The 11,974-nt window shown below is 43.7% G+C and overlaps 2 protein-coding genes across 4 annotated transcripts in view; both read left to right on the forward strand.

Moving 5' to 3' along the window:
• VPS33A (VPS33A core subunit of CORVET and HOPS complexes) overlaps positions 1 to 8,723 on the forward strand; it is a 33,218-nt gene extending 24,495 nt beyond the window's left edge. Inside the window, exons 9-13 of one of the 2 annotated variants that reach the window (XM_072802391.1) lie at positions 716 to 783; positions 1,353 to 1,490; positions 3,470 to 3,607; positions 5,224 to 5,392; positions 6,174 to 8,723. In XM_072802391.1, coding sequence (XP_072658492.1) covers positions 716 to 783; positions 1,353 to 1,490; positions 3,470 to 3,607; positions 5,224 to 5,392; positions 6,174 to 6,355 — 695 coding nt within the window. In that variant the 3' untranslated portion in view covers positions 6,356 to 8,723. The remainder of the gene's footprint in view (positions 1 to 715; positions 784 to 1,352; positions 1,491 to 3,469; positions 3,608 to 5,223; positions 5,393 to 6,173) is intronic. The other variant, XM_072802392.1, reaches the window with a different exon arrangement.
• Positions 8,724 to 9,393: 670 nt separating this feature from the next.
• On the forward strand, positions 9,394 to 11,863 carry LOC140619250 (uncharacterized). 2 transcript variants are annotated; one of them, XM_072802399.1, is made up of 2 exons: positions 9,394 to 10,649; positions 11,499 to 11,863. In XM_072802399.1, the coding sequence occupies exon 2, from the start codon at positions 11,524 to 11,526 to the stop codon at positions 11,656 to 11,658; it is 135 nt and encodes a 44-aa protein (XP_072658500.1). In that variant the 5' UTR covers positions 9,394 to 10,649; positions 11,499 to 11,523; the 3' UTR covers positions 11,659 to 11,863. The 2 variants fall into 2 exon arrangements, with proteins under 2 accessions (XP_072658500.1, XP_072658499.1); XM_072802398.1 differs by having other exon boundaries at positions 9,394 to 11,863.
• The last annotated feature ends 111 nt before the right edge of the window (positions 11,864 to 11,974 follow it).

The raw sequence follows: 11,974 nt of genomic DNA on the forward strand, positions 1-11,974 counted from the left end.
ATGTTTCATTTGTGGTTAACTCATTTTCCCCATTATTTATTTAATACTAAAATAAAATATTTGTAGTGATAAGAGAAGAAAAACTTCTGTAAGTTTGCCACTGTAATGAGGCTCTTTTTTAAGTCTAGGTTTTTCTCTCTTGTTAAGGGTTATTTAATCAAAGCATTGTGATGTTTCTGCTTTTGTTTTTGTCTTTCCCTTGGAAACCTCCTGCAGAATTGGTAGAGAGATCATACATTGAGTATTTTGAAAGAGCTCAGAAGATGTATATTAAGCCGAAGACGAGTTTATTCATAAAATGTGGGTGCTGTAGATTATGAAGCTTACTTTGAAACTGCAGTAAAACGTGGTTTTGGAAAATCAGCCCTTTGTTTTCATGTTACTACAAAGCAGTTAAAACTGGGTTGAATTTGATGATGAGAGTGAAGTGCTAGGGAGATTAGCTTTCCCTGTGACCGAGGCAGAATTCTTGGGATCTGTATTGAGTCCTAAGGACAGCAAAGGAGTACAGTGGTCAACTACATGTCGATGTAATTTAGGAGCATGTTGTAGGGTTTTCCATGTTTTTAGAAGATTGTTTTCAGATGACAGTTTGAACCTTTTGCTTTCTTTTTTTGCACATCTTGTTTCTTAATTCTGTGTAGAAAAGCACACTGTTGAAATAAATCAACATTTATTTAATTTCTAAGTTGCAAATTTGCTAATTACATTTTAGCTTCTGAAGACTTCTTTGATAAACTAACAGTGGAGCAGGAGTTTATGTCTGGAGTAGACACTGATAAGGTATGTGAACAGTAAAATTAACAAGTCATTGGTGATTTATCAAATGTAAGATTATAGCTAGAAAAGCAACTGTTTTGATTCTCATGCTCTGCCAAGGTATTTTTAAGAGCAAGTGCAAGTGGAAGTATAGATTTCACCAAGTCATGGATATTTAACGTTGCTCTGTGTGGTGCTTTCTGCAGTACATGGAGTGATGAAGACCCAGCCCTGAAATCCATTTTTAAGACCAATAGTAGATATTTGCCTTCTGAGGCAATTGCCCATATAATTCCTTTAAATATCCACTTCTATTAATAAATTTAAAATTATTGCATTTCTGGAAGATTCTCTATTTTCTAAAAAAGCTCCTGTTACATTGTGGTCAATAAATCGCTTCTCTTACTGAGACAGACTCAGGTCACACACACTCCAGACATTCCACAGCCTCTCGGAAGGCTGTGTGCTGTGTTCAGACAGGCAGCTGCATTGCCTCAGAGTGTATTCCACTTTGAAAAATCATTGTAAATACCAAGTTCATTAGGCCCCCCAAACTGGATGCTGGAATACATACCTAGGTATTTTGTTTCCAGGTCAACAGTTACATCGAAGACTGTATTGCCCAGAAGCACCCACTGATCAAGGTGTTAAGACTAGTTTGCCTCCAGTCCGTGTGCAATAGTGGGCTCAAACAAAAGGTTCTGGATTATTATAAAAGAGAAATTCTCCAGGTCAGTAGATTTCAGATTATTAATGTATCAAGGGAGAAAACATTAAAAAAAAATACTGCTTAAAGCTCCTATTTTGGTATATTGTTTTCACATCTTTTAAATTTTTTTGACACCTTGATGGGGTTGTCCTTGGTACGGATCACTATTTACTGTGTTAGCATAATAATAACAGCTAATGTTTATTGAGCATTTACCATGGGCCAGGCTCTAGTGAAAGAGCTTTATTGTATTCAATTGTTTAATCCTCACTGCAGCTCTGTGAGTTAGATGCTGTTAACATCCCTACTTCATGGATGAAAAAACTGAGGCACAAGGTAGTTTTGTAGCTTGCCCAAGGTCACCCCGCTAGTAAATGGCAAAGCCAGTGACAGAGCCCAGAGAACTGGGGTCTGGTGCCCACTCTTAACCAGATTGCATTTGATAGAGGAAGGGACCTTTTTGCAAATTTTCTGATAACAATTCCTTAGCAAACGTACTTACATCAAGCCTCTTTTACTTCATAATTAACAAAAGGCCACAATTATTTTAAAAATTCTCCTCTTTGTTTGAAAATGTCTCAGGTAGTATTTATTTGCTATTACCAGCCACAGTTAAGTACATTATGGTTAAAACTAAATGCTCAATTTTGGGGGGATATTTTGTTTTGTTTTTTAAAAAATTACATAGATAACACATGCATTCTCATTATATAAAATTCAAATAAGGTAAAGTGTCTGGAGCAACATGTGAAGCAACATGTGATCCGGAGTAATGTGTGATCATTCCTGCACCTCACTCACACCCCCATCTCCCTCCACAAATAGGACCAATGGCAATAGTTTGGTTTGTGTGTTTCCAGACTCCCTTGTTTGCTTTTATATACAAATAATATTTATGAACACAGACTCTGTGGTGAGCCTGGCTGCATCCATGTCCCAGCTCTGTTACTAAGTACCCACATGACCTTGGGCAAGTGATTTAAGTGTCTCTATAAAATGGGGATAGTAATACCACCCAGCTGTCAGGTTATAATAAAGAAACTGAGTGTGATGTGTTCACAAGAGAACACTGCCCCCCCCACACACACAGAAAGTGTTATGTAAGTGTTGGCTATCACTATTATTATTAACCATTTTTTTAAACAAATAAAATTGGACTGTACATAGTATTCTGCTATTATATTTTTTGTCCTTAAGGGGTGCCTGGGTGGTGCAGTGGGTCGAATATCCAACTCTTGGTTTCAGCTTAGGTCATGATCTCAGGGTCATGAGATTGAGCCTGATTTGGAGCTCTACACTCAGTGGGGAGTCTGCTTGAGATTCTCTCTCCTTCTCCTTCTGCCCCTCCTGCTCACACTGTCTCTCTCTCTCAAATAAATTAATTAAAAAAAAGAATATATCCAGATCTTTCTTATCAAGATGTGTAGATCTGCCTCATTCCTTTTTTTTTTTTTTTAAGATTTTATTTATTTATTCATGAGAGACACACAGAGAGGCAGAGACACAGGCTGAGGGAGAAGCAGGCCCCATGCAGGGAGCCTGATGTGGGACTCGATCCGGGGTCCCCAGGATTACGCCCTGGGCCGAAGGCGGCACTGAACCACTGAGCCACCCGGGCTGCCCTGCCTCATTCTTTTTTTTAAAAAAATCTAATTATATCCCATATAAAATATATATTAATTTATTTGATGCTCACTTAAATTAGGTCCATAAATTCTGACTTTAAAGTAAAAACTTTAAATCCTTCTTTGAAGCAGTGAAATGGATTAATTGTAACAGGCAAGCAGGCGTCATCCTCCTCACTGCCCCTGTGCCCATAGACAGTCATTACGTGGACTTTGGTAACGTGCCCTAGGGTACAAACTAATTTTAGTATATGTGCTGCTGAAGCAAGCACTCTAGGGTACAAACTAAATTAATTTGTTGGAAGTTCTCTTTTTTAGAAAGTGGCAGAAACCCTTTTCCTGATATGACATCAATGCCAAACAACTTGTCTTGCAGACATATGGCTATGAGCACATATTGACATTATACAACTTAGAGAAGGCTGGCCTGCTGAAACCACAGACAGGAGGCAGAAACAATTACCCAACAATCCGGAAAACGCTACGCCTCTGGATGGATGATGTGAATGAACAGGTGAGACACACCCCTCCACTTCAACTCACTTTTCCTACCGGTTAGTGGTTTATCATGACCACATAGGCTACTTGATTTATACATCCATGCTGCCCTTTGTAGAAGCTGTTTCCTAATTTTTTTGAGAAAGTAGTACATTCATATATGATATCTTTCAGAATCCCAGCAGGGAACAGAGGGTACTCTGACACTGGGTAGTTTGAAGAGAGTTTCATAAGATGGGGGAGCTGGTGAAAGGCTTGCAGTGGGGAATCCTTACCAGCCTGGGCCTGAGGGCAAGGAGAGGGAACGGTTGTAGAAACCTGTTCCAGAACCTGGAGGAAAGAGCTGTGTGGGGAGACCACCTGACAAGACGAAGGACACGGCCAGCATCCAGTAGTATCACAGACAGGAAGCCAGGGCAGGAACGAACACTCCCCAGGTGCTGTCTGGTGCCTTCCATTGGCCGGACCCAAAGAGGGTGTGGGAGCACATCGGCGCAGAGCCTACAGGTTTGCCTCCTGGACACAGAGCACGGGGGTTAGGGGTAGGGGTGAATGTGTGGAAGGATCTGGAAGATGTCCAGCACATGTAGTAGAAATGTCGGCTGGTACAGAAATAAGGCAAACAGTGAAAAGTCAGGTTCCCTCCACATCTCTCCCTGGTTTTCCCTTAGAAGGTACCACTGTAACCAGTTCTTTATCCTTCCAGGAAGAGTCTATGTATCTACAGACATTTTCACATAAATAAATAATGCATATTTTTTTACCATTGGCCTCCAAAGTAGAGGGCACTTTCACTTTGCTTTACATTTATTGTTGATTCCAGTTTTTCTAAATTTCTTTCTCTATTATTTTTTTTTTTGGACTTCCATAGGAAATTTATCAGGCAGCCTCCTGCAACAAAAGCTACTAATTAAAAAGTCTCCTCTACCAGTGGCAAAATTGAATTATCTTTCCCTGAGGGTAATAGAGATACTCTTACTTTCTATGTTGTACAGTATACAAAATATATTAGTTCCACTGCCCTCACTGTTCCGCCCTGCCTCTCCCCACCCCAACCACCATTTCACACTGTATCCTGAAGATCCTTCTGTGATCCACCTCCTTCTTTTTTTGTAAGTTTTTAATTGCTGCATAGTGGTTTTGGAGATAAATCTCAATTTATGATTTAACAGATTTCTCTTGATAGAAATTCAGGTTGTTTCCAGTCTTTTGTGAGTACACACGGTGTTGCAGTTAATACATGTGTGTTTTGGTCTGTTCTGGCACACAAGCCCCTCTGTAGGATAAATGCCTGGAAATAGAATGGCCGGATTTGAGTGATATGCTCATTGTTACTTAGCTAGAGAGTGCCACATTGCCCTCCGAGAAGTTTGTTGGCAAAGCAAATAATGGTGTTTCCTGGTCAGTGCCTGGAGATACTTTGAGTGGTTTTTTCAAGATCCGAGTTGAAAGTGACCCTCTGGCAGCTAAGAATCAGGCCCAGCTGGCATGAATTGGAGCAGGATGTGGCCAGAGTTTGTCTTTCTGCCTTCAAAGCCAAATCACATAATTTTGGGTTACCCAAAAGCCACTGTCCAGTGGCTCTAAAAGTCTCCATATCAACAGGCTTTTTCCCCTTTAATCAATCAACAGAATCCCACGGACATATCGTACGTGTACAGTGGTTATGCCCCTCTCAGTGTGCGACTGGCCCAGCTCCTCTCGAGGCCCGGCTGGCGCAGTATCGAGGAAGTTCTCCGCATACTCCCAGGGCCCCACTTTGAAGAACGGCAACCATTGCCCACAGGACTGCAAAAAAAACGTGAGTCTGTGGCCTTTGTCTACGCATGATTACCTACTGTTGGTGTGGTTTTCATGGATCAGGAGTTGCTTTGTGAAGTACATTTGTAAGGCACTCAGGAGTCAGTCCAGTATACCTCTCTTGTTAGTTGCTAACGTATAGTGTAAGCACTAGAACCCATCATTCCCTCAGGAGCAGCAGCTTTCAACCTCTGAGTTTAGGGTCTCAGTAGTTAGAAAAATCATTGAATTCAAAATCATGTTGTTGAGTTTCAAATGAACTGTCTGTACCAAGACACCATTAACTTTTTTTCCTTATATATGATGCCATTTTGTTGTTGTTTTAAGATTTATTAACTTTAGAGAGACAAGGAGAGTGAGCAAAAGTAGGGGCAGAAGGAAAGAGAATTTCAGGCAGACCCCCTGCTGAGACTCTCTTCTGACTTCGGGCTCCATCCCAGGACCCTGAGATCATGACCGGAGCTGAAGGCAGGTACTTTAACCAACTGAACCACCCAGGCACCCCAATGATGCAGGTTTTTTTTTTAAAGATTTGTTTATTTTTAGAGAGAGAGAGAGAGAGAGTGGTAGGAGGGGCAGAGAGAGAGACTCTGCACTGAGTGTGGAGCCCAGTGTGGGGCTCAATCCCTCCACCCTGAGATCATGACCTGAGCTGAAACCGAGAGTTGGACGCTCATCCAACAGCCTTCCAGGCGCCCCTATAATGCAGTTTTTTTTTTTTTTTAATGTGGAAAGAGAGGCACCCGTAATAAATTCTCAATTCTGAAATGTTTCAATTTTAGGTCAGCCAGGAGAAAACCGAGTCACTCTGATATTTTTCCTCGGGGGTGTAACCTTTGCTGAAATCGCTGCCCTGCGATTTCTCTCCCAGCTGGAAGATGGAGGTACAGAATATGTGATTGCCACCACTAAACTAATGAATGGGTCCAGCTGGATAGAATCTCTAATGGAAAAACCTTTCTAGGGTGATCAAAGTCGACTTGAGTGAACTGCAAAAGAAACTGCTCCTTTGGAGAAGCTGCCAAAAGGAAGTGAAACATTGAAAAATAACTAACAATACAGAATTTATTTCGAGGGTCAGCTTCTTCAGTTACACTGTTTTCTCCTTTGTGCTCTTTTTGTTTTTCCAATTTCTTGAAAAAAAAAAAAAAAGAAGAAGAGAATCCACCTGGCTAACACCAAGTTGTTAATGTTCTAAGCTCAGGATTTTCGTTAGAGACCTCTGGAAATGCACTAAGGATGGTGGGGATGGATAATTTTATACAGCTGCATAAATGGGGCCAGTTTTAAAAATAAGAAGGCAGGGACTGGTGGGTACAAATGAGAAGTGGAAAGTCTCACCCCTGATAAACAGTGCTTTCTTGAAGGCACATCATGCCATGGGCAGTGGCTAGGTATTGGGGCAAGAGCTGGTCTTATCATTGAGTCAGGATTTCTTTTCCCTGCAGAGTATGGTACATTATATTTGGTGTTGTCAGCCTCTGTCTTATGTGATCACTAAGGCAAGTGTTGATTCCTTCTGCTTTCTATTCCTCTGCTTCTATAGAGCAAGAGGTGTGGAGGGACATCTTTCTCCAAATCAGAGTGTATCATCTGTCTGAGTAGCTTAATTTCTGTGGGTCTCATATTTCTCAAGAGCTTTTTACATTGAAGAATTTGAGGATTGGGAAGCAGTGTCCTGAGAATTTGCTTAGACACTATTCAAAGACACTTTCTTAGCACACATGTTGTTCACTCCATGACATTTCTATGGTAGATATCTCCACTGAGGCTTGGGTTTTTCTTCCCCACCCATTGTGGGCACCAGTACCAGCTGGTCCAACCGTGAGCAGTAGTAAGTCTTGCTTCTTTTGGCAGCACCACCTCCATGGTAATTGCCGCATGTACTTCTCTGCAGCCACACCACATTCAGCCTCTTGCATTTGTTTTACTTGAAAACAAACAGCTCCGTTTCAGTCCCTGGTCCAGTGACCTCAGCCTCCTCTGGTGCAGCTCATCGATGATCTTGGAGTCCAGTGGTCACTGCTAGCCTGCATGAGACTGTTAGCCTGTGGGGCAGAAGAGCAAGGTGTTAGTGGAGAGGCTAGAAACCCGTGTGTGCTCCCTGCCTTCCTCCTGCTCCATCCCAACATTTGGAAGTTAAATCCAAGAAGGGGACCAAATTGGTGATTTCATACCCCATGCCCAAGTCTCCCCTCTGTTGGGGGATCAAGGTCATTGTCCCTCCTCAGGCGAGTTGTGGCTTCTATTGTTTATCATTAACCACACATGTTTTTTTCTCCTTTTGTTTTGTGAGATTCTGGTAGCACACTGTGTGCTATGAGTGAAAGAGAAATTCTATTTAAAAAAAAAAAGTTCTCTTTAAGAATGAGGAGAAGAGGTCATATTTAAAAGATCTCCCTCTCATGCATTCAATTTGGCCTTGACATTCAGTATTTGGAAAATGGTCTTTAAAAAACTAGTCCTGTTTTAGAAAATCCTTTTTCAAATACTTGTTATCCCAGGGAGATTATACCTTCCATTCCCAGCTGTTGTCAGCTTCAGCCGCCTAAGTGAATGAAATCCACCTTGTTCCTCAATGTCTTTGGCTCATGGGATTCAATACAAGCCTGGTCAGGTCTCCTTGGCTGGGGTTCTTGTCCTATGAACAGATACTCAGTTGTGTCTCATGTGTCTGCATTCACTCGTGACTCTATACTTGCTTGCCCAGAGCATAGTTAGGTCAGCTCCTAAAATGCATTTAGCAGAAGACTTAAAAACATCAATTGCTCTATTTATATGCAAATAGAAAGTGGTGGATAATTATATATGACACACCTTTGTGTAAGTTCATTTAATACTTGAAACAGCCTTTGTCTCAAAGTAGTATGCCCTTACTGAGAAAGGGTATGTGAATGATACATTTATTCCTGGAGAGGGCAGATTGTTTACAGCACGTCTGGACTTCTGTTTAGTTAGGTAGACAGTTCTACCATGCCAGCAACTCCTAAAAAAGAAGTCTGTATAGATAAAGAAGCCTACCTAGGCACTGTTCTGTGTCTTACTATACACTTCTGAATTTTAGCCAACAGAGAAGTATTTGAATTGTAGTGTAACTGTAGAACAAGAGAATACAGGCATACCGAGAGATACTGTGGCTTTGGTTCCAGACCACCACAATAACGTGAATGTGGCAATAGAGTGAGTCAAATGGATTTTTTGGTTTTCCAGTGCATATAAAAATTGTTTATACTAACCTGTAATCTCTCAAGTATGCAATTACATTGTGTCTTTTAAAAAACGTGTATCCCTTAATTAAAGAATATTGGTAAAAAATGTTACCCATCACCTGAGCTTTCAGGGAGTTATAATCACTGACCACAGATCACCATAACGAATATAATAATAATGGAAAAATTTGAGATATGTGAATTACCAAAATGGGACAGACACAAATTAAGCAGATGCTGTTGGAAAGATGGCGCTAACAGACCTGTTCAATGCAAGGTTGCCACAAACCTTCAATTTGTAAACATAATATGTGGAAAGCACAACAAAATGAGGTGTGTTTGTTATGGTTGAAAGGAGGGATAAAGAACATTTAATTCTTGAAGAGCACTGGGAAGGGATTGGCCACTATAGCTCTGCCCTCACTAGAAATGGATTACAATTAATCATGACATGCTGGTCTGTCTCTTGTTCTCAGTTGTACATTACAGATTGGCCTGTCACTAGGAGGAAGTGTTTGTATTCAGCAGAAATTCAAGAAGAAATACTTTTTAAAAAAATGAACTTTGTGTCTAAAGCAGATAGGAAGAGGGATCCTGGTAAAAATGGCAAGGCATAGAAATGCAGCATCATGTAGAGAGACTGAGTTATGTCTAAAGCCAGATGTATTATATGCGGTCATAGGTTTAATGACCTGCTACAGAAAATAGAGGATTGCCCCAGCAATCTAAGAAAAAGGCAGTAATGTAAGCTTTCTCAGTTGCTCCTGTATCTAAATGAATGCAGCTGGATTTTAAGCCACATAATGTTTCTTAGCTTCAGTTACTTTGTGATGACCAGAGTCTGCAGAGGCTGGAGTACCTGACTGCTCTGAGACATCCATTTGAAGGACATGGAAGTGAAAGCAGACAGAACTGAGTCTACTTTCATAGCCTCTCTTCTTCATCTGTTGCTCTGGTGTGGGGTGAGGTATAAATCTTAGCCATACTTTCTTTCCTGTGACCAGGCAGGACACAGAAGCCCTTTGGATGACCAATTCTCTGGGGGGGCAATTACTACTTACTGGCTTCCTGAGCAGCTTGATAATGTTCTGCTCCTGTTTTCAGCAGGGCTGTGGCAGGGGCAATGATTTGATAATAACAGACCCTGATTAAATTAAGGAGCCATTTGCTTCTGGATGATGATGTTGATAAAAAGGGTTGATGTCCACACTCCCTGCTATTTTAAAGGTCAAAAAAAACAACAAAAAAACAGTCTTTAATCACAAACTACAACAAAAAGCAAAAATAATCAGAAGCAGCATAAAAGTTTGTGCTTTTCCTACATTGTTACATTTGGGAAAGGGTCTGTTCTTTATTTGCTGAAATGGTAACCGGCTCTTTTTGCATCACATTTGGAGTTGAAATTGGAAGTGGGCTCATTGGGAAGGTAACTGTATAGTGCATCTCTAAACTACTAAACTCTATAAATTAGAATCAAGCACTCAGAAGCTCTTGGTTCTCTATGCATGCATGCTCACACAAACATGGTTGTTAAGATAACAGACCTTGCTGTAGTTGGACAGTCATAAGTGAAAGTCCTTTGTACAGGGGTTCTTCTAGTCTGCGACTCAGAGTAAGATGGGGCTCCTCTCAATGTGAGCCTGTTAGAAAAGGATTTGGACTGTATCCCACTTGCAGTGTTTAGAAAAGCAAGACAAGAAGTGGCATGAAAAATTCCCTAGTGTGTACCACTTGTTCAGCCCATCTGAGTCAGGAGCTTTGCAGGCATTCTTAGAATCCTATGGGCTATGGCGGTGAAATGGGTGGAGGGCAGGCAGGGTTGCCAGTGCCCTGCCTGGGCTGGGCTGTGCGCAGCTCCGATTGCTCAGGGACCACGTGGAGACTGTGATTGGTCTCCAGACCACACCTAGTTGGTGAGTGCAGCTGCTGCCTGAATATCCCACAGCTCTGTTGAGATCACTGGAGTACACACACGTCTACCTTCAGACAGCAGACCGGGAGAGGAACCGTGGAGCTGCTGCAGTGGAGGAGTCGTAGGAACTTTGCTGAGTGAGTGAAATGGGGAGAGAAGGAAGCTAGTGGCTGGCCCTGAGGGAAGTTGCTGGTCAGGACAGCAATGGAGATGAAGAGCTGGTTCGTGGTTGTTGCCATGTGATTCTATCTGTGGTGGAAGATACTGGAGTGGAGCAGGTGCACAAGAGCATAGTGGGGAAGGAGATAAGCGCAGAATTAAATTGATGCCCACCTCTTGGCATTCTTGCAATACTGGCTACCCACAAGGGCAAGCGTGCTGAACCTTAAGTCAGACATTCTCAAACTCTGCATGTTGTCAAGCCTTGGGGTCCAGGGAATTGTAGAGGGGCTTCAGTGAGGACCTGCTGTCTTCTCCCACCCAAATGGGTTGCCCTCCTTCTCCCCTCCCAGGCAGCACTGACAGCTGGGGCTGCAGCTTGAGTGATGGCAAAAGAAAACCTTACTCCACCAAGCCATTAGCAGCACTCACAGCATTAAAAATGCAGGAGGTGGGTGGGAGGAGAGAGCGCCAGGGATGAAGACTAATGCAGCAGCCGAGGCTGGGAACAAACAGGCTTCTCTCTCCCCAGAACCCAGATCCAGATTAGGATCCACAGAATAAGGGGGAACTTTTGGTTTAAAAGACTTGTATAATGTAAATGCAGAGGCAGCGTCCAGCTGAATGTTAGAAAATCAGCACTTTGGGCTTCCTCAGCCTTAGGACAGCGTGTTCACTCTTTGGAGGGCCAGGACCTAGCCTAGCCCCCCTACACCACCGCCTGGCTGAGCAGCGAGGGCTCCGTGGCCGATGGGGGGAGGGGTGAGCTTGCGGGGCGACGGTCCTCTTTGCGCGCTCAGGGACTCCCGAGTGCCCCTGCCCCGTAGGTCCTCGGGCCTCCCGCGCGCGGCGATGCCAGCCTCGTCCACCATCCACGTGCTGCAGCTGCTGCGGGAGCTGCTGGCCTTCGTGCTCCTCAGCTACACGGTGCTCATCGGGGCGCTGCTGCTGGCTGGCTGGACCACCTACTTCCTGGTGCTGAAGTGACAGCGCCCGCAGCCCCGCCCCCGCCGCGCCCGCCCCCAGCCGCCAGCCCCACCGCGCGCTGCCCCGCCCCCGCGGCCGACAAGCTCCAAACGCTGACGGAAGAACTCTGCGCCTCGCGCCCGGACCCGGGCTCCCTCTCGAGGCACGGCCTCGCCCGGGTGGAGTCCAATCTCCTCTCACGACGGCCGACTCCGCTCCGCCCGCTCCTCGCCTTCAGGCCCAGGACGCGCCCGGTCCCGCGCGGAAGCTCCGGCCGTTGGGCGCTCGCAGCAGCCGTTACTGCCGTTACCCTAAGCCCCGCCCTCGCCCCCTCCTG

The sequence above is a fragment of the Canis lupus genome, chromosome 27 (genome assembly GCF_048164855.1).
Source record: "Canis lupus baileyi chromosome 27, mCanLup2.hap1, whole genome shotgun sequence".
Taxonomy (NCBI): domain Eukaryota; kingdom Metazoa; phylum Chordata; class Mammalia; order Carnivora; family Canidae; genus Canis; species Canis lupus.